The following is a 22360-nucleotide window of genomic DNA, read 5'->3' as shown; positions in this document are numbered from 1 at the left end:
TTCTAGTCCACATTTCTGGTCTGCTCTCAGGAACTGCAGAAAGCATCTTCCTTCAGTGTAGGTAACTGAGAAGATTTCATGTTGTGCCCACTTTGAAGGAGAAGTGCTTAAAATAATTCCGTTATTTATCATGGGGCCAATGCTAAAGTGTGTATTTGGATCTGAGAGGCGATACAATGATAACTGACACAATGACTTATTTTCAAAATCTTTAGGACTTTTGAATTCGTAAGACTGGGGGAATCTATGTATGGCCTATAAACCAACCTAACAATTTCAGATTTTATAACGGGTAATAAATATCCTGATCAGCCATTTATGTCCCTTGCAAATATAAACATTCAGAAAGATATAAATCTAAAGTGAAAATCCTACCATTCATTCACCAGAGATAATCACTTTTTAACAGTTCGGTGTCTTTCCTTCCAGACTGCCAGCAAATAAACAAATATATATGATTAATACCAAAAGAATATCATGAAGGGTCTCTCAAATTTTTTTCTTACTTAATATGTGAAAACATAAATATACATTTCTTAGCCAATATATAATTTCACCTAATTAAAAAAGTTACAATATGCTGAGAGTTGGGAGTATTATCCCGAACACCATCCTCCATGCGGTCATATTTGGAATTAACCTCTTCTACCAACCTCTTTCCCCCTACCCCGGGTTCTCTCCAACTCCAGGCTCAAAGTGCTAAATCTTTGTTTTTCACATGCAAGGTCCTCTAATTTCACTTGCACATGTGGAGTCTTCCGAGTCTCAACTTCCACAGCTGGCGATGGGTTGGAGTCTGTCTCACGCTCCGCCGAGAAAATCACAGAGCACCGATTACCGAATCCAAGCCCTCCCAGGACTCCTCCCTCAAGCCACGTGCCAGAGACCTCTCCTCTCCCGGCCGGGACTGGCACGCCCAGTTAACAAACCCTCCCTCGTTCCTGGCCCCTCCCCCTGCCAGGACCACGTGCCGCACCGCCCGACTTCTGGCCCCACCCACCTAGCGGACTCCGCCCACCAGGAACCACACGGTCTTCCTCGCCCCGGGCTCCGCCCACTGTGAACTCACGCTGCTCGCACCACCCCGGATCCATTCTTGGCTCCACCCTCTTGGCAGAAAGCGCCGCGCGCCTCGAGCTCCGCCCACCTCGACCGGGCCTTCTCACGCCAAGACCTTGCGCTTCTCCCCGCCCAGAATCCGCCCACCAGAACTTGCTCCACCAAGGCAGAGCTGCCCGCGTCCTCCCACTAAACCCCCCCTACCTGGGCTCCACCCCCCGCAAGCCAGAACGCGCATCTCAAGCTGGGTGCGTTGGAATCCTGCGCCACACGCTGGCCCAGGCTCCGCCTACCGTGCCCTAGGCCCCACCACCCGGGAACACCACGGGCGGTCGATCTCAGGCTCCGCCCACTCCGCCACGAGAACCCGCGCTGCTTGTTGAGCATCGGCCCCTCCCCCGAAGCCCGCCGGTGGGGCTTGTCTCGTCCGTCGGCCTTAGGCCCGTGCCCAGGCCCGCCATGGAAGGGGATGTCCCCGTCGCCGCAGCAGCCCACTACCAGCCGGCCAGCCCCCCGCGGGACGCCTGCGTCTACAACAGCTGCTACTGGTGAGGCGGCGCAGGGGCCAGCCCCCGGCATCTCCCCTGCCCACCCGGCCTGGCGTTGCAGCTGGGCCCCGCCTCTTCCCGGCCCCTCTGGGCCGGGACTGGCGGGTTTTCTGGTTTGAGGGGAGGAGAGAGAGGGAATGGCAGCCCTTGTCCCTTGAGTTGAGCTTGGGTATTTGGGTTGCGGGAGGGTGTGGTGTGTGCGTGGGGGGGGGGGGGGGGACGGAATTCGCCACGAATGGCAGGGTCGGTAAGTGCATTGCTTCTGCCTGGCGTTTTTCGCTTGGATTTTTCTCAGCGGACCTCAGCGTTTGGGGGTCCAAGAAGGGGAGGTGGAGATGGAGGCGGAGTGCAGAGGGCCTTTGAATATTATTCTGCTGAGAATGAAGGTCATTTTAATTTTGGAAGAGAATGGGGGTGCAGAGTTTTTGCAGTAACATTCCCAAGGTCACCCAGCTAATAGCAGCCAGGAATCCATTTCAGGCCCTGTTATACCAGATACCAAAATCTTAACCACCTGGTACTCATTGTAATAACGGTTAAACTTATACATAACACTTCACATATGCTAGTCATTGTTCTGAGGCGGTTGCGTAAATGAATTCGTTTGAAACCCACAATTACACTAGGAGGTAGGTACTCATCCCCATTTTATTTTATTATTATTATTATTATTTTTTTGCCATTTCTTGGGCTGCTCCCGCCGGCATGTGGAGGTTCCCAGGTTAGCGGGTCTAATCGGAGCTGTAGCCACCGGCCTATGCCACAGCCACAGCAAGGCGGGATCCGAGCTGCGTCTGCAACCTACACCACAGCTCACGGCAACGCCTGATCCTCAATCCACTGAGCAAGGCCAGGAATAGAACCTCATTCCTAGTTGGATTCCTTAACCACTGAGCCACGACCGGAACTCCTTTTATCTCCGTTTTAAAGGTGAGCACGTTGAAGCACAGAGGTGTGCAAGTCATTTGCCTAAGGCCACACTGCTTGGGAGTGAAGGAATGGCGAGTTAAATGCAGAGTTTGTTTCTGGAATACACACACTGTACCCCCTATCCTGGGCCACTACTGTGGCTGAATCACTACTCTTTTTTTTTTTTTTTTTTTTTTTTTTTTTTTTGTCTTTTGTCTTTTTTGTTGTTGTTGTTGCTATTTCTTGGGCCGCTCCAGCGGCATATGGAGGTTCCCAGGCTAGGGGTTGAATCAGAGCTGTAGCCACCGGCCTACGCCAGAGCCACAGCAACGTGGGATCCGAGCCGCGTCTGCAACCTACACCACAGCTCACGGCAACGCCGGATCATTAACCCACTGAGCAAGGGCAGGGACCGAACCCGCAACCTCATGGTTCCCAGTCGGATTCGTTAACCACTGCGCCACAACGGGAACTCCCTGAATCACTACTCTTATCGTGATTCTTTTCATTCCCTTTCCCTTACTTGATTAATGACTTCTAACCCCAATTTCCAGTCCCTGCACAAGAAACCTTAGGGCCCTCTAAAGCTGCCTTTCTCTCCTCAGCTAGTCACCAAAGTAATGCTGGGAAGAGCTTGACATTCGTTCAGCTCTGACAGTGTGTCAGGCCTAGTACTTCCATCCGTCTTTGGGAGGTAGTTTTATTATTATCATTTCCCTCATTTTACCAATGAAAAAACTGGGCAGAGAGACCTGTTGTTTGCCCAGGATCACACATCTGCAAGGGTGGTGCTGAAACTGGAACCTCAGTAATGCCAGAGTCTGGAGTCTGTGCTTTGTTTCTGCCCTGCCTCTCACCTGGGTCCTGTTCTTGTCCCTAACATCCCCTCATTGTTTTGTCAATTCAGTAAATGTTTATTAGGCCCTTGGAGTGTGAGATGCACAATTTTATGCATGAGGGAGATAGCAGTGAACAAAATAGATATATTCCCTGGTAAGAGGTTTTTTTTTTTTTTTTTTTTTTTTTTTTTTTTTTTTTTAAGGTTGTACCGGCGGCATGTGGAGTTTCCCAGGCTAGGGGTCGAATTGGAGCAGTAGCTGCTGGCCTACACCGCAGACACAGGATCCGAGCCTCGTCTGCAACCTACAACACAGCTCACGGCAACGCCGGATCCATAACCCACTGAGTGAGGCCAGGGATGCTAGTCAGATATGTTTCTACTGAGCCATGACGGGAACTCCCCCCTGTAAGAGTTCTTGATTTCTTTCTTTCTGGTTTTTTTTGAGTGCATTTGTTTTATAGTGTTTTAATTTCTGCTGTACAGCATAGTGAGGCGGTCATACACACACACACATACACCACATACACACACACACCCTTTTTTTTTTTTTCATACTATCTCCCATCATGTTCTACCCCAAGAGATTGGATGTCCGTCGTAAGATTGCATAGTTCTCAAATTTCGATTGGGGGAAAACAGGCAAAACCCCTTTTAACCATGTTTGGGTTTAAGTGGTAGGAGAAAGCTAGAACAAGTTAAGGGGTAATGACTCATTGTGTTATTAGGAGATTTAAAGAAGATATTGTGGATAAAGTGATCTTTGAACAGAGATCTGAAGAAAAAGAGGGCAGGAGCTTTGTGGATATTGGCAGGAGGCCACTTCGGGTGCAGAGGCTCTCAGAAGGAAGTGTATCCTAGAAACGGCAGGGAGGCCGGCACAGTTGGAATGGAGAGGCTTGGGGGAAGGATGGTGGGAGATGAACTTCACTTCAGTAGATCGTCTCCTCTAATTCCTTCAGCCGAGGGCCAGACCCTCCTTACCTGGCCCTCGGGGCCTCTTCCAGCTGCCCTTCCTGACAGGCCTCTCTGCCCAGCTCTCCCCTGTCCTTAAGGTCTTTAACTTCAGCTGGCTTCACGTTGCTCACATCCCTTCTAAATTTGAACGTGTTGGAGAATCACCTGGGAGCTTGTAAACTATGCAGATCTCCAGGCCCCACCACAGAGCTGCTGGGTGTGTGAACAGCAACCTGGATGAGTCTGAGGCTGGTCTGTGGATCATATTTCAAGAATGCAGCCTTTGACAATAAAGTCTGCTTTCTGAGCCTAGTAAGCCCTCTAAAGATCTAGTCACCACCTGTTCCTTCGGTCTCTTTGTGAACTTGCCTTTCCTGCCCTACCTGAGGGTTTTTCAGCTTTGCCTCTGTTGGCATTTTGAGGTGGCAATTCTCTGGGGGCCTGTCCTGTGTATGGTAGGTTGTGTAGCAGCATCCCTGGCCTCTGCACACTGAATGCCCGCCCATTCCACCGTCTCCCAGTTTGTGACAACCTGAAATGTCCCCAGACACTGCCAAATGTCCCCTGGGGCTGGGGCAGAATCACTTCTGATGGAGAACTGGTGCTTTGTCCTGTCTGAACACATCGGGTAGGTATGCCTTTCTACACTGGCTCCTGTGGGTCCTCCTAGCTTGAAATAAATGCCTCCTTTCCACTTCCGTTAGCTTCCATCAGCTGTTACTTATCTTTTAAGACCCAGCCTCATGAGAACAGTGATAGCCTGTGTTTGTGTGGCTCTCTGTAGTTTGCAGAGCACTTGTGATTCTTTTATAATGGTGTTGGATTTTTCAAATATTTGTTGAGCACTTGCGTGCGCCTGGATCCTCCCCTTGAGGTCCTCTCTGACTTCAGCCCATCACCGGTAGCCATTCTTGCAGAATCCTGGCCCTAATGGTGCTTTGTCAGCGTTTCTCCTGCCAAAGTAATCAACTGGAACATTTCTATTATCATCCCCTCTTTTTTTTTAAGAAAAAACAGTTAAATGGGTTTCAGGAGTCACACCAAATCCAGGGCTTTTTCTCTGCCAGTGTTTCCACGGATAAGGCTCTCTTTTTTATTAGCATCACAAGTTTTACGAGATCCTTCTCCATGATAGTAACTGTACTCTTGAAAAAATTGATTAAAAAAGGACGAGAAACCCAGTAACTGTTACGTTTAAATTTGTTTTTTCTCTGCGTAACATTCACGCGTGTTTGAAAAGTAATAGGCAAAGTATGTCCAAGTCACATGTGTAATTCAGCTTCTTACCAGTAGTGCTTGTGGTACATGAGGATTTTCGAACCTTTTGCATTAACTCGGTGCCCACCCTTGGAATGTGCGAGGGGAGCAAGGAGCATCCACTGACCTACACCTCCTCCATCTTCCTGTATCCTTCAAAATGAACGCCTTGTCTGTGCTTGCTCTATGCATCTTTCATGCCTTCTGTGATGCTCACTTTTTTATGGATCTGTATGGCTCCTCTTGCTGGCTCGTTACATTCTCCAGGCACTTAGCAGTGTGCGGTGTACATCACAGGCTCTTGTTTGTGGTCCGCTCTCCAAAATTATTAGGCTGGACAGACAGATGTTGTCTAAAACTTGGTCTGAGAACATCCAGAGTAAAAAAAAAAAAAAAAAAAAAAATTAGCTACTACAAGTTGTGTGGTACTGAAACAGTAAAATTTTGTTCCTCTGTGCTACACATCCTATGGAATTAGTAGCGATCTCCTGTTTTTACCTCTGCCATTTTTTTCTCTAAGGGTTCTTAGATATTTCAGGGGAAAATAATATTACTGGAGAAAAATGCAGACTCTCCACTTCAGTAAGCTTAGTTGTTTAGAGCATTGAGACAGGTAGACAGGGCAAGACTGAATTGAAAGTGTGTCTTTCCACAGCATGGCTATAGTCCTTGGTGCCATTTGTGCCTTGCCTCATCTTCAGGTGGCATGGTGTAGGTGGCTGGAAATTGGATTTTGACAGTGAGTCACTTGTGCGAGCAAAATGTTGGTGTAGCTCATTTTGAGCCGAGGTGCTGTGTAGCTCACTAGAAAAAGACAGAACCCCAAAGGCTGAACTGTGGCTTCCAGCGTGGCTTGGTTTGATGCCCTGGGCATTGCATTACTTGGGCAGTTCTGACCACTGCTTCAGAGAGCTAAAGGCATCTCATGTAGAAGAGAGATTCATCTGGGGCAGGAGTATAGGAATACAGATTTCAGTTCAGTATGAAAAACAGCTTTGTAAAAGTCAGGACCCCCTCCATTCCAGGGGGGCCCAGGGAATACCACTCACAAGGGGCTCCCTCCAAAGAATTCCTGGGCATAAGACAACTGTCCCAGTCGTTTTTCAGTAAGGAGACCTCCTACCCCAGACACACATCCTGCCCCATTCCTAAGGGGAGCAGGAAACCAGTGTTAACTAAGATTGAGTGTTCATCACATGCTGTGGTTATGATGGTTGTGCCCATTTTACAGAGGAGAAAAGCAGGCCTTCAGAGAGGTCAGGATGTCTGAAGCTTCCTACTTTGTATGTGGCTCAGTTGGAATTCCAGCTCCATCTCAGGGCCCTGGATTATAGATTATAGGTTGACGTAGTGTTTGAGCGGTGTTAAAATGCCTCCGTACAGTAGCACTGCTGACAGAGGTCCTGAGCTCTGTCTGTAGATGGGGTCGGTCACGAGCAGTATAGTTTGGTAACAGCTTGCTGGGGGTGTTTTAGAGGAAGTTCTGTCAGCCAGTTAGTTGTTGGATGAAGTGGTGATTATGGTTGCTTCCAACTTTTTTATATCGTCATCAGTCTTTTGTTCAAATTTGAAAAACAGCGCGTTCTTGCTTGAATTATATTGCTTAAGCAATTATTTTATTTCAGTGAAGAAAATATTTGGAAGCTCTGTGAATACATCAAAAACCACAACCAATATCCATTAGAAGAGTGTTACGCTGTCTTCATATCTAATGAGAGGAAGATGGTAAGTTGGTGAGTGATTGCAGGAAGAAGACAAGTTTAGGATGGAATTAGAAGCTAAATAGAGCATGAGTTTAGCACTGACCTAAAATGTGCTTTACAAAATATAACAACATTTTAAAGTTTGTTTTTGAATGAGATTTTTTTTTTTCCCTACCAGAATGTGGTTGAGTTAGTAGAGTTTAGTCCCTTATTTGTAGGTAAGGAAATATGTGATGGTATGGTTATGCAAATTAAGTCCCCTCTCCTTGGATATTAAGTTAGAGCTTTTTATTTATTTTATTTATTTAAATTTTTTTTTTTTTTTTTTTTTTTTGTCCCCCCGTCTCCTCTAAGGCTGTACCCGCAGCACGTGGTTCCCAGGTCAGGGGTCCAACTGGAGCCGTAGCTGCCGGCCTCCGCCAGAGCCACAGCAACTCCAGATCCGAGCCTTGTCTGCAACCTACACCACAGCCCATGGCAACGCCAGATCCTCAACCCACTGAGCGAGGCCGGGGACTAGACCCGCAACCCCATGGTCCCTAGTCGGATTTGTTAACCACCAAGCCACGATGGGAACTCCTATTTTTTTTTTTTTATTATTATTTATTTGGCCGTGCCCGTGGCATGTGGATGTTCCCCAAGCTGAGAATCCAACCCGTGCCATGGCTGTAACCAGAGCCACAGGAGTGACAACGCTGGATCCTTAACCTGCTGAGCCAAGAGGGAACTCTTAGAGCTTCTTAAATTGCTTAGATTAGAAGCACACATTCTCAGGTTTGATGTAAAAGATTTCTTTGTTTTTGGAGTTTTAATGGAACTCTAGTAAACTTATAGGAAGTATTCAGAAAAGTCAGCCTTTCATAATTGTAAAGCTCTTTTGCAAGCCTCATCTTGTTTGATCCCAGTGGAAACCCTGTGAAAGAGACAAGGTTCAGACAGATGTCTGCATTTTATAGATGAGGAAGTAGAGACATGGGGAGGTCCTGTGAATAATTAAGTGGGAAAGAAAGACTTGAACCTGCCAGGCCTTCCAATTCCTAGTTCAGGTCTCTTTCTACTCTCTAGAGAACATCTTATAATTAATTATTGCTCTTTCATTGTTAAGGACACTTGGAAGGATTTGGATTTCTTCCTATAATTCATTTTTTTCACCTTGATTGTTGGTTGATTAGAAACACTTTATTTTTCATGTATGCATTGCTTTAAAGAATTTATTAGTGGTTTAACTGAAGTTGTGGCTTAAGAAATTTGTTGAATTTTTCAGATTCCTATCTGGAAACAACAGGCAAGACCTGGAGATGGACCTGTGATCTGGGTAAGATCATCAACACGAACAGCCTCTGATGCGTTAGTACTTGTAATCTGTGAATGGTCTTTGTGTTTTGGTAAAGCAGAAATTATGGGGCAGTAGATGAAGGCTATGGTAATTATTAGTAATTTGACCTTTTGCCAATAATTGTCATTTGGTCTAAGGTTGAAGCACTTAGGACATGTGTTCTTTTAATTTTGAAATTACTATAGGAATGATTTTAAGTGGCTGATGTGGCAGGTATATTTGTGTTCTGGACTCTTGTCTGCTTAGCACTAGAAAGAACTTTAGCAGTATCTAGTCTGGCAGTATAGTAGAATGATCCAGAGACTGTTAAAAATAGAGGTTTCTTTTTCCTTCTTTTCTTTGCTTTTTTCTTTCCTTCTTTCTTTCTTTCCTTCTTTCTTTCCTTCCTTCCTTCTTTCTTTCCTTCCTTCCTTCTTTCTTTCTTTCTTTCTTTCTTTCTTTCCTTCTTTCTTTCTTCTTTCTTTCTTTCCTTCCTTCTTTCTTTCTTCCTCTTTCTTTCTTTCTTCTTTCTTTCTTTCTTTTCTTTCTTTCTTTCTTTCCTTCTTTCTTTCTTTCCTTCCTTCCTTCTTTCTTTCTTTCTTTCTTTCTTTCTTTCTTTCTTTCTTTCTTTCTTTCTTTCTTCTTTCCTTCCTTCCTTCCTTCCTTCCTCCCTCCCTTCCTTCCTTCCTTTCTTTGTCACTATGTGCAGCGGCTTGACGTGGGATCTCATTTCCAGATCAGGGATTGAATCTGGGCCGCATTGGTGAAAGCACTGACTCCTAACCACTAGACCACCAGGGAACTCCCCAAAATAACAGATTTCTGATCTAGTTGATGTAGAGGTGTAGGAATTCGTGTTCCCAAGTGAACATGACTAGCATTTGAAAAATACAGATCTGCTCTAACCGTTTCATTTTTCAGGTGAAAGATCAAGCCCAGAAAGGCAGAGTGTGTAGCTCAGGGTCATCTGGCTCATCAGTGGCCAGACTAGGTCCTTTCTAGGACGCATCTTTTCACCTTAACCTGGCCTCTGGAGAACAGAATTGCTCATGCTCATAAACATGAAGATAAAGGAAAAACTCCATTCATGCTAATGTAACAAACATCAAATTTCTGATGCTTATTAGAATAAGATAACATTTGAATTGACTTCATTCATTTATGTAACATACATTTATTAAATGCTTCTTATGTGCCAGATACAAAATTGACTAAAATCCCTGGCCTCGTGGAGCTCATGCTCTTCCTTCAGCTCATGCTCTTCCTTCATCTGTTCTAACATGAAATCCAGCAGTGTTGGGCTAGGAGCATGGGCTCAGTGTCAGGCAAACTGGGATTAAGCTGCAGTCCTCACCCTGGGGGGTTGTGTGAGGTGGATGTGGTATTTGCTGTCTTTCTTCAGTGTCTTCCTCTGGTCAGGCGGGTTGTGAGGCTTTAGATACATAATGTATTTGAAGCATCATCCTGCGTCCCGGAGGCGTTACGCTCTGGAGGCATTAGCTGTTACTGTGAGCAAAGCTACAAGACTCTGGTTACCGAGTGTCCAGCTGCCTCCGCAGTCATGGCCATGGCCGAAGTGCTCAGCTGCCTTTGAGCCATGGCCTTGCTACCTGTCTTCAGGAGGCTCACAGGGAGAGGGCCTTTGGTCACGTCCCCCTTTACACAGCCGCTCTGGTGGCTCAGGGTGGGGAGTCCTGTTGTAGGAAGTCTCCCCACAGATTTCCTGTGTGAAATAAGCCTCTGGCAGATTGATCTGTGCCTCGCTGCCATCCTGTCGTGGGGAATGGGTAGACTTCTCCAAGTGGGTGGAGACACCAACCCCCAAGGAACAGATCGTGTTCTAGGTGGGCCTCCCTGCCTCTGACCTTGCTGGATCTTTTCTGGCATTTGGACAAGCTCTGTATCCACCTCAGACTGAGGCTTCTGCTGGATCTGCACTCCTTGGCTCCCCATCTCTGCCGTGGAGGTGATTGCTGGTTGAGGCCTGCTTTCCCTCTCGAGGTCACCAGACACCTGGTATGTAGGAAAATGGACCTGAGCTAACCAGAAGGATACTTCTTGTTTAAGCCTTTCCGCAAGTTGTGTCATCTTTCTGGAAAGCCCTCCCCTTTGAAGATGTGGTGATGGCAGCCCTTTCTCAATGAAACTCCTCTTGGTTGCCTTTTTTTTTTTCTTTTTTTTTTTTTAGGGCCACACCCGAGGTTTATGCAAGTTCCTAGGCTAAGGGTCGAATCAGTTACAGCTGCTGGCCTATACCACAGCCACAGCAAGGCAGGATCCGAGCCTTGTCTGCAACCTACACCACAGCTCATGGCAATGCTGGATCCTTAATCCACTTGAGTGAGGCCAGGGATCGCACTCACAACCTCATAGATACTAGTTGGATTTGTTTCCACTGCGCCACAATAGGAACTCCTTGGTTGGCTTTTTAAAAAGTCTGAGCATTTACATACATCATCTCACTAATTCTCTCAGTAATACTATGAGGAAAACACTACAGTTGTCTCTATTTTGTGGAAGAGGAAACAGGCTGGTTAGGGAGGGCTGAGGTTGAACCAGGTGACCTGACTTCAGACGCCCTCACCTGCGCGCTCTCCCGCCTCCCTCATTTCCTCATCTCCCTGTTGTGCAACAGTTGACTTGTGTTTCCCAATCACTTCTCCCGAAACTCTTACCGCCAGAAAGATAGAAAGGACTTATCTTTCTCATCATCGTATTTTATTTTATTTCTTTTTTCTTTTTAGGGTCGCACCTGTGGCATATGGAGGTTCCTGGGCTAGAGGTCGAATCAGAGCTGCATCTGCAACCTACACCACCCACTGAGCGAGGCCAGGGTTTGAGTTCGCATCCTCATGGATACTAGTCAGGTTCGTTACTGCTGAGCCACAGCAGGAACTCCTATATCTGTATTTTAATAGCACACTTTGTCATAAATAATAGGGAGTACATAGTTCAAAAAAAACCAACACAAAGTAGAAGATGTTAAGGGAGAGACAGGTTTTGGAAAGGCAGAGACTCCGGCAGGGGCGGGAGAAGATCACAGATGGGCTCATGAGGAAGAAAGCAGACAGAGCTTGAGTGATGGGTACGGAGAGGGACGGTGGAGGAGGTTGTGCAGGAGTGGAGTAACACAAATAAGCCTAGGGGAAGGAAACTGTGGATTGTTATGGGGGAGCAGCTTTTAGTTCATTTATCTGGAGGGTAGGATGCATTAAGGGCAGTACAGGGAATAAGCGTTCATTTCTGATGCTGGATCTGCTTTACTAAGATAGAGTTGGAGCCAAAGGAAGCACTTTAGGCTCTGATGGTACAACATCTCCAGTCTCAATTAATTATCTGCCCCACCTCACAGGGTCAAATGAAATGTTTGAGAAAGTGCTTTGTGAGCTCCGAAGCACTGGAAATGTAAGATGGTATTTCTGATGTTGTATTAATGTGATTGAACTTTTTATCTCACAGTACTGTTCTCTATGAGAGATTTTTTTCCCTAAGGAGCTCTGAGCACCCGACTATTGGCATGTCCCTTGGTAACCACCCTGACATGCCTCCCAGCCCTTAGCTGGTGTGGGCTGCACTGGGCATCTGGCCGCGAGAGTGAGAAGTCACACGTGCACTGGGACCCAGCTGTGCGGGAGAAGCTCTGTGTCTTTCTTCTGTAATGACTACAGACTAGGGCCTGGCTGGTTTAAAAACAATCGCAACAACATTTTATTTTTATTTTTTGTTTTTGCATGTTCATCTTTATTAGAAATGCCCCCAAATAAAAGTCTGCATGAATATACCAGTTATACTCCCACTAGTGGTAGGAGGGAATCTTCTGTTGTCTCCCTCTCATACACTTGGTATAGATAGATTTTGATTTAATTTTAATTATTATCAAATTGCTAAATATAAAATTGTGTTTTATTATGGATTTAAAGTTCTCTCTGATATAAATGGAATTGAGCTTCTGTACATAGTCTTCTAGTTTATTTGCATTTCCTTTGTGAAACACCCGTTGATATTTTTCTTTTTCTTTTTTTAATTAAAGTGTAGTTGATTTACAGTGTTGTGCAATTTCTGCTGTACAGCAGAGTGACCCAGGCATACATATATATACATTCTTTTTCTCATATTATCTTCCATCATGTTCTGTCACAAGAGGTTGGGTGTAGTGCCCTGGGCTGTGCAGTAGGACCTCATTGCTTATCCATTCTCAATGTCATAGTTCGCATCTACTAGCCCCAAACTCCCAGTCCATCCCATTCCCTCCCCCCTGCCCCTTGGCAACCACAAGTTTGTTCTCCATGTCTGTGAGTCTGTTTCTGTTCTGTAGATGGGTTCATCTGTGCCATATTTTAGATTTCACATTTAAGTGATACTATGTGGTGTTTGTTTTTTCTCTTTCTGATTTCACTTAGAATCTTTAGTTGAATCCATGTTACTGCAAATGGCATTATTTTGTTTTTTTTTTAATGGCTGAGTAGTATTCCGTTGTGTATATGTACCACATCTTCTTAATTCATTTGTCTGTTGATGGATATTTAGGTTGTTCCTGTGTCTTGGTTATTGTCAATAGTGCTGAACATAGGGGTGCAATTATCTTTTTTTTTTTTTTTTTTTTTTTTTTTTTTTGCTTTTTTAGGGCTCCACTGGTGGCACATGGAGGTTCCCAGGCTAGGGTTTGAATCAGAGCTATAGCTGCTGGCCTACACCGCAGCCAAATTAATGAAAGATCCAAGCTGTGCGTCTGTGACCTACACCACAGCTCACGGCAACGCTGGATCCTTAACCCACTGAGCGAGGGTTCAAACCCACAACCTCTTAGTTCCTAGTCGGATTTGTTTCTGCTGCGCCACAATGGGAATTCCTGAGTGAATGTTTTGTCTGGATAGTTACCCAGGAGTGGGATTGTTGGATCATATGGTAGTTCTATATTTAGTTTTTTGAGGAACCTCCATACTGTTTTCCATAGTGACAACATTTTAAAGTCTTTCTTCCCCTCTCCAGGCTCACCATAAGCCGTCCCCTTTGTTGGTGGTTGGAGGATATCCTTGTAGGCTTTTTTCTCTGTGCTCACACTCGTGCATGTGTACTTCTGAATGCTCATGTCTGTCTCTGTATACACATACATTTGAAAAATACAATAATCAGCAGTTTGCTTCCGCCATCGAACCGTATAACATGGACTTAATCCACTTTCACATAAATTTACCTATTTTTTTATTTTTTGGCTGTGCCTGCAGTGTGTAGAAGTTCCCGGGCCAGGAATCGCACCTGAGCCACAGCAGTGACGTGCTAGATCCCTAACCTGCTGAGCCATTGGAGAACTCCGCATTTACCTGACTCCTTTAAGTAGCCCCATGGGACTCCATCTTATGGCTGCACCGTAGTTTGTGAACCATTCCTCTCGGTGGACTTCTGGTTGCTTCTGAATTTTCAGTTATAAGCAATGCTGCAGAGATTTTCTTTGCATATATACCTCTCCATACACACGGCCGATTTTCTGTAGGATGGATTCCTCAGGGTAAAGTTGCTAGGCCAAGGGTGTACATTTAATGTACATCAACATTTCCACCGGTTGCTTACCTGTTCCCCGTCACTGGACTTTTGGCCTGTTTTCAGGGTTTTGTGTTTGCTTTATTTGCTGTTACAAGGAGGGCTGTATTTGTCTTGTTCTCCATTTTTGATGATATGTATGCAGTACTGGTATACCCTTGGAATACACGATCGTAGGGTAATCTGGTTAATTTCAGCAACTTTTACTTCTAGGATTACCATGTTGTCTTGCTTCATGTGTCGAGTGGAGGACAGAGCTTCATTTATGACCTTGACACTGTCCTGCCATTTCCCTGCCCCTTTGATACGTACGTGGAAGATGCCTTTAAGTCTGATGAGGACATTCATCCGCAGTTTAGAAGGTGAGGAGATTCAAGGTGGATTTATCAACTTTCTGCAATCGGACCTTGATAATAATTAATATTGAGTTGTTTTGTTTGTGTGTTTGTTTTTGCATTGGTTTTATAAACATCAATTGTCTGGGCTTCACCATTTAGTCGAGGTTTGAGAATGATGTGCTACATAGAAGATTCAAAATGTTTTAAAGTTTTAAATGTTGTCCGTTGTGTAAAAGGTTGGCAGTCTTTTAAAAATTTGTGTGATGAAATCCAAAACATTTTTCTGAAAGTTGTTGTGGGGCTCTCTGTCCTTTTCTTATTTTTGGGGGGAGTGTGGTGGGATGGTGTGGGGTGGGTGAGTAGGATGCCTTATGATGCCACCGTGGAGAGCGCTGTGATGGCAGTCTCTGAAAACTACCCTTTGCCCCTGATACACAGTTGGGAAAGTAAAGGCAGCTAGATATATTTCCATGCCTTTGAAGTTTGGGTTTTCAGCTGATCATTTCTCATGCTGTCTTTAACAGGTATTAAAGCAGCATGTGTATGTTTTTGTATCACAGAGTGTATAAAAAGGCCTGCGTGGTTTTGTTCATGTCATAGAACACGGTCTATGTAAGAGCTGAGTTAGGATTTCAGCTGTGATATAAAATGAATGTTGGTTTGTGTGTAGGAAATTCCGAGTGATCCGTGCAGATTCGTATTTGAAGAACTTTGCCTCTGACCGATCTCACATGAAGGATTCCAGTGGGAACTGGAGAGAACCTCCTCCGTCCTATCCCTGCATCGAGACTGGAGGTGAGCCACGGCCGCCCCCAGGGGGTTCCTGTCACTGTGCAGATGAGCGCGTTCCCTTAACCAGGGTCAGGAAGCACATTGTTCTTTGGGCAAGACTCCTGGAGGGCTGAGGAGGCAAGAGGGAGTGTCGTTCTGTGTATTCATCGGATTTAGGAATCGAGGCACGGAGAGCAGGACTGGAAGGCACCAGAACTCATGGGAGAGGAACGGTGTTAGGGCCCAAACCCTGGCACCGTTGCTGGGACATTGGGCTTCGGAAGGTCTGCGTGTTCGAGTCATTTAACAGCGGGACTACAAGCATCTTGCCACGGGAGGGTTTCATGTTATGGGGAGGAAATCCCAGCGCATCTTTGGGATGTGTGAAATGTCATTTCACTGGCTCTGTAATAAAAGCTGCATAAGAAGGAGGTGAGAGCTAGCAGGTTTTATCGTCCCACTCATCTCATTTATGTGCTTTTAGGCATCAGTCCAAATAGTAATTCTTCCAGATTTAAGCGGATAAAGGGTTCTTCACCTCTTTCTGTTGCTTGGCACTCACCTGAAGCTGGAAACATTATTTATGATGGGAAGTAATTGGTAGCGTTGCCTTTAATTGGTGAAATCATCCTCTCACATGGATGAGGCTGTGTGAGTCAAACTGTTCTGTAAGCTGTACAGGATGCCGGAAAAATAGGACAGTGGTGTTCGGAATTCAGCAGTGAAGAGAGTAAAAAAAATATTTGGCATGTTTGAGGGGAGTGAAGACTGAAAGAGGATTCAAACTCTGATTTTTGAGGCTCTCTGTGAAAAGCTCTCATAATTTTAAAAATTTATATTGGAATTGATTTTGCCTCACCAACCGGGTTCCCAACCTCAGGGTTAGAATTGGGACAGCTGAGGTCAGGAAGGGGCCTCAGGGATCTTGCCTTCAGTCTCACTCACCAGGCTGACAGGGCCTGTGGCAGCTCTAAGGCAGAGTTTGGTGCGTAGTAGGCCTTCAGGAAACAACACCTTCTCAGCCCCTGTCCTCTGTGAGTCATTTCTTTGGGTTTGATGGCTACTACCCAGTAGGTGCTGTTTTGGGAGAGGCTTCGGTGCCAGCCCCTTTGCATCTTATTTTGGTTTAATCTTCACCACAAGAGGCAGGCTTTGTTTTCCACACTTGCCTGCCATACAGACTGGCGCACAGGCAGGTCAAGCCTGCTTCCCCAGCTGGAAGGCCTCCAAGTCCGGTAGCACCTTGTGATCGGGTGTCAGTTGCCCCCACCCTCGTGTAGCTAGCTCATCAGAGGCCTCCTGAACTTGAGATTGGAGCTCAAAGGAATCTGCTCCAAAGTGTGGGGTAAACACACTGGTTTCTCATGTCGTAATTTACTGTGTGTTCTCTTGTATGGGACATGCATTACTGCAAGCCCTGTCTTTATCAAAGCAGTATATTTGAAATTAGGTTAAGGGGGAATTACTTTCAGCTAGTTAGGGTTTTATTTAAGAAAAAACGGTTAGGAAAGAAAAAATGGTTCAAGAAAACATCACACTTCACCTCAAATATGTTGTTTAGATAGTGTGTCATTTTCCTCTTAGGTCAGTGATGTTCTGTTCATCTTTTTCAGACTTTTTCTGTATGTGCTTCATTTTCAGTAATTATTTTGCTTGTAAATTCATTGATCTTAAATCCTTTTGCGGTGCATTTTTTTTTTTCCATTTTACGTGTTTGTTTTTTCATTTCTAGATGCTCCATTTGGGGCTGATTTACTCTCTCCCCTTTTGGTCTTTGTCGTGCTCATGTTTAACTACTCTTTTGAGTAAATGGAGCCTATTTATAATCGCTGGTCCTTGTCTGCTGATTTCTCTCCTGGTTTTGAGTTGTATTTTCCTGTTTTCTTTGTATGACTCCTAATATTTGGTTGGCTGCTGGATTTTGTGCATTTCACATTGTCAGCTCCTAGATCTTGGGTTACTTTAAGAAACAGTCTTGGATTTGGTTCTGGCCCCACTTAAATTTCTGAGGGTCAGGCGGGTCCTTTCAAGGCTGGCTTGTAGGCCGTTTCCTGCGGGTTCGAGGTGGCCTTTGGCTGCTGCTGATTTAGCTTCCCCACTCTCGAGTGACCTTTCTGTGGATTCTCCCAAATGCCTGAGGGCTGGAGGGGTGTTGTTAGACTGCTTTCTGCTGCTTCTTTCCTGGACTTGTGAGATCAGTCCTTAGCCAAAGACTTGGGGGTAAAGGGCTGAGGCGCCTCTGCAGGTCTCCAGACAGCTCTCTGTGTAGTTCCCGCCTCTCTCACACTGTCCCCAGATCTAGCTGCCCTGGCCCCCTCAACTTAATTTTTTTGTTTTTTTTGGTTGCATGTGCAAGTTCCTGAGCCAGGGATCAAACCTGTGTTACAGTGGCCACCCAAGCCACAGCAGTGACAATGCCGGATCCTTAACCTGCTGAGCCACCAGGGAACTCCAGGATTTATTTTATTTTTCATTTTTTGCTTTTTTAGAGCTGTACCTGTGGCATATGGAGGTTCCCAGGCTAGGGATCAAATTGGAGCTGTCGCTGCCGGCCTATGCCACAGCCACAGCAGCATGGGATCCAAGCTGTATCTGCGACCTACACCACAGCTCATGGCAACACCGGATCCATAACCCATTGAGCAAGGCCATGGATCGAACCCGAACCTCATGGTTCATAGTTGGATTCGTTTTCACTGCGCCAGGACGGGAACTCCCTTTAGAGTCTTTTTGATATGTAGAGATTCGTAGTCCAACTCTTTTTTTTTTTTTTTTTTGGTAATTTATATGTTGGAGAAACTGAGTCTGGGAGAAAATGGTGTGGGTTTTGGTGATTGTATCTCTTTTGTGTTCTCTGAATTCCTATAAATTGGCAGTTGCCTCCAGTAAACTGGCAGTTTGCTTATTTTTACAGGTTTTCATTTAATTTTTTATTTTTGAATAACTTTATTTTTAGCCTACTAGAGAATTGGTTAAAAAATAAAACACTGCAGTTTTTCTATACCTTTTGGTCAGATCCCAGGGGAATCTGAGAAAACCATAGTGTAATTATCTAAACCAAAAAAATAATACAGTTGATACAAAAATATTGCCACAGTGCTCTTAACTTACAGACCTTATATAAGTTTTGTAATTTTTCCCACTAATTTCTTTTTTTTTGGTTTAGAATCTAACCCAGAATATTACATTTATTTGTCATCTCTCCTCACTCTCCTTCAATCTGTGACACTTTTTGTTTTTTCTTTGATAACTTTTATACTTTCAAAGGGTACTGGTCAGTGATTTTTTTTTTTTTTTTGGTCTTTTTAAGGCCATACCCACAACATATGGAAGTTCACAGGCCAGGGGTCGAATTGGAGCCGTAGCTGCCAGCCTACACCATAGCCATAGCCACAGCCAGATCTGAGCCACATCTGCGACCTGCATCGCAGCTTGCTGCCACCCCAGATCCTTAACCCACTGAGCAAAGTCAGGGATCACACCCACATCTTCATGGATACTAGTCGGGTTCTTAACCCACTGAGCCACAACAGGAACTCCAGTGACTTTGTATAGTGCGCCTCAGTTTGGGTCTTTGTGATACTTTGTCATGGTGAGATTGAGGTTATGCATTTGAGACAAGAAACCGCAGAAGTGATATTGACCCCTTGTGAAACGTGAATAATTTTCCCTACTTTTGGTCTCCTGGGTTGTTTTATTGCTGTTAAACCAAAATTGTGTTTTCAGTGGACATTTTGTTCATGTATTCTTTTAGATTCCAAAATGAACCTGAATGATTTTATCAGTATGGATCCTGAGGTGGGATGGGGAGCCGTCTACTCCCTGTCTGAATTTGTACATCGGTTTGGCAGTCAGAACTACTAAACTTGACCTGTGGATGTAGTCCTGTGGAGAAATGCTAGGACCCGAACAGATCCACCCCTTCATCTGGGACAGCGAACATTATGGTACATTTGGTTTGGAATTATGTTTTCCGTTTTATTTCAGTTGAGTTGAAACATAAGTGAACAAAGTAATAAATAGAACCAATTTTTTTTTTTGATATGTCAGGTTGAAACTTGTAGTGTGTATTTGCTCAGTTATTCCTACAGCTCAGTTGTTAAAACATGTGAAGACTTAAGCCAATAATTGTTTTTGTTATGATAGATGTGTGGATTTCATGTCTGTTTTGGATGTTTCATTTCTCTCCAGCTACACTGTAAGCTCCTTGAGGGCAGGGCTGTGGCCCATTTCTCTGTGAATCTCTAATGCCCATAACGTGTGCCATAAAATGTTTGCTAGTGATTGTGCTCCTGCTTGAAGAGGGCTGACATAGTGAGCTGAATCAGCAATAAGTATTAGTGTTTTGGACCATTATGTTCTTAAAAAAGATTGCAGCCCTCTCAGGCTTAAGTGTTATTTGGCCTCTTTATATACGTTTTTAAATAAAACTGACTTAAAATTAATTTTGTTTTGAAGATTTTGTGTCCCTCTTGATGTTCTGGGATCCTCAAGAATGTCTTATTTGTAGATGGGACCCTTAGCTTTAAAATACATTGATCCATTTTTCTTCTTGAAGATGTCTTAGAAATTTGGCTTTCATCATTTAATTCCAAATAAAATAATGCCTAACGTTCAACCGGCTTACAGCACTAGCTCTCGTTCACACCTTCCACGGTTCTATTGTAAAAGCGAGCAACTTTCTTGTAACAGGGCTGTCCAAGCTTTTGATCTTAGATGAGTTTTCTGCTTACTAAGACACTTCCATTCACATCCTCTGCGTTGTGCTCTGGAGGGACACGTCCATTCGTTTCCTCAAGATTCGGTCTAAGGAAATGCCATGGATCCGCTTGGTTCAGCTGGCCAGGAAGATTGTGGGAGAAAGTGAATCAGCTTTGGTAAGAGGAATATAAATACAACCTAAATCATTTTTATAACTTAGAGTTAATTGTAGAACCTATGCTTAGATAAATTTGTTGACTTTCAGATGGTCTTTTAAGAAGTATGTGACTATAATAAAGAAGATAAATTTTGGCAGGTCGCACCACAGAAATACTTTGCCCTGAGGAAAAAAATTTCAGAGGGACCAAAGAATTGTGATCTGATTTAAAAATTGCATTTTGGAGAGTTCCCATTGTGGCGTAGTGGTTAATGATCCCAACTAGTATCCGTGAGGACGTGGGTTCAATCCCTGGCCTCCCTCCATGGGTTAAGGATCTGGCATTGCCATGAGCGCTGGTGTAGGTCGCAGACGTGGCTCGGATCTCGTGTTGCTGTGGCTCTGGCACAGGCCGGCGGCTACAGCTCTGATTAGACCCCGAGCCTGGGAACCTCCATATGCCGTGGGTGTGGCCCTCAGAAGACAAAAGACAAAAGAAAAATTGCATTTTTGGAGGTTTTTTTTTTTAAACCAATTTATGAGTAGGTTTCCTATCTGGTATTCAAAGGTATGTCTCATGCACACCAGTCAGACAGCGTGCATGCAAGTTTGAACTTCCCACCACCTTGCCTTGAAATTGAAAACCCCCTACTTCTCACCAGTGTAGTGATCAAGGTTATAGTTTTAAGCCTGTTAAAATATCCAGTGGCCATGGTCATGACTTGTTAGAAGCCATGGAAGACGTTTGTTTTTCCTACCTACCACTCCTACAGTGCCCTTTGGGGAAATTCTCCTTTGCATGTTTTAATATAGTCCTGGTGGCCTGTAAATAAAGGCATGTAGCCTGAGCCGGACCAGGCTTGTACTCCCCAGCCCTGGACAAGACTGAGAATGACCCCTCACAGTGTTCTCTGCAGTTGCTGTATTAATATTGGGAGAGAAAAATTCTTCCTCCATTAGAACTGCTGAGCTGGGGGCCTGGGAGTTTGGGGCTGGTGGTGGGTATCTTGACTATCACAGAAGGGGACTCCCCGTCATCCCCTCAAAGCAGCAACCCCCCCCCCCCGCCAGGGGCATTTCTGAGTGTCTGGATCTTTTCAGCTTGTGTGAGTTGGATTGCTGTCATTTTTAACTGAAAGGTAGGTTCCCTTGCAAGATTTTTCTTCAAAACTTTTGATTTTATCAGGAACTGTTACTTTTTGTCTCTCTGTGCTTTATTTTTCTCTGAGGTCCTCTTTATACTCAACATGTGTAAGAGTACTGAGTAAATACTGATAAATGCTGTCAGGAAAAAGGAACTTGCAAGAAAAGCAGGGGACTAAAGTGGATTTGTAGTCAACCACGAAAATAAGAGAAATAAGGTGTCTCTGAAAATCTGAAAGGAAAGCAAATACAATGATGTAAACTGGCTCCCAGGGCAGGAGAACTGACTGTACCTGATTGTGGGTATTACCATGGCTTTTACACTTAACTGTGTCTTTTCAGAAGAAGGGTCTGTTAGTGGAAATAAAAACAAACTCTTTTGTATGTGTGGTTTTTCTCAGGTTAATTTTTAATTATTTGAAAAATAGACAGTAGATGCACATGGTACAGACTCAAAAGATATAAAAGGGTATATGGTGAAAACTTTTCATCCCTCGTAGCTATCTTTCAATTTTCTGATTTCTCTACCCAGAAACAACCTCTGTCTTCAGTTTCTTTTATATCGTCACAGGAATTTTTTATGCCCATGAAGGCAAAGAGGTGTCATGCATTAGATTTTGTTTCCTTCCCCCACCCCCAATGATAACATCCTAAAAGCATTGTTCTGCATTTTACTTTTTAAAGTTAATATATGTGGATTTTTTTCCAATTAATACATGTTGAACTTCCTCATTCTCTTTAAAGGTTACATCGTATTCTTTGGTATGCATGATCCATAATTTAACAGTCCTAAAGTTGTTTTAGTCTTTTGGTTATGACCGAAAAAAAAAATTCAAGAAATATTTTTGGCCATATGTCTTTAGAGCAATTTCTGAGATAAATTTTGAAAGTTGAAACTGTTAATTGTCCCACCGAATCCATTCTCCTTTTTTCTCTTAGAAAAAGGGATGCAAATATTTTCTATGAAGGGCCAAATAGTAAATATTTTAGGCTTTTCAGGTCATGAGATCTTGGCCATAAATGCTCAACTTGGCCTTTAGAGCTGGTAAGCAGCCAGACAGTATGTAAATGAATGGGTGTAGCTGTGCTCCAGGAAAACTTTGTTTATAAAATCTGGGGCTTGAGG

The 22360-nt window shown here is 44.3% G+C and overlaps 1 protein-coding gene across 2 annotated transcripts; it reads left to right on the top strand.

Annotated features, from left to right (window-relative positions):
• Window positions 1–1448: 1448 nt before the first annotated feature.
• NTAQ1 (N-terminal glutamine amidase 1) lies at window positions 1449–21618 on the top strand. 2 transcript variants are annotated; one of them, XR_014843385.1, is made up of 7 exons: window positions 1449–1607; window positions 7194–7293; window positions 8536–8586; window positions 14338–14486; window positions 15133–15257; window positions 18988–19180; window positions 19926–21618. XR_014843385.1 is itself a non-coding variant. In XM_001928505.5 (6 exons), the coding sequence occupies exons 1-6, from the start codon at window positions 1519–1521 to the stop codon at window positions 19095–19097; spliced, it is 624 nt and encodes a 207-aa protein (XP_001928540.2). In that variant the 5' UTR covers window positions 1449–1518; the 3' UTR covers window positions 19098–19678. The 2 variants fall into 2 exon arrangements, 1 of the variants encoding a protein (XP_001928540.2); XM_001928505.5 differs by lacking the exon at window positions 19926–21618 and having other exon boundaries at window positions 18988–19678.
• Window positions 21619–22360: the final 742 nt, after the last annotated feature.

The sequence above is a fragment of the Sus scrofa genome, chromosome 4, assembly GCF_054392235.1.
Source record: "Sus scrofa isolate SSC_HxYL_T2T_F1_AM1 chromosome 4, Sscrofa_HxYL_maternal_Yorkshire_Landrace_v2.0, whole genome shotgun sequence".
NCBI classification, from domain to species: Eukaryota; Metazoa; Chordata; class Mammalia; order Artiodactyla; family Suidae; genus Sus; species Sus scrofa.
Note: the sequence above shows the minus strand (reverse complement) of the source record. Positions and strands in the feature narration are given on the sequence as shown.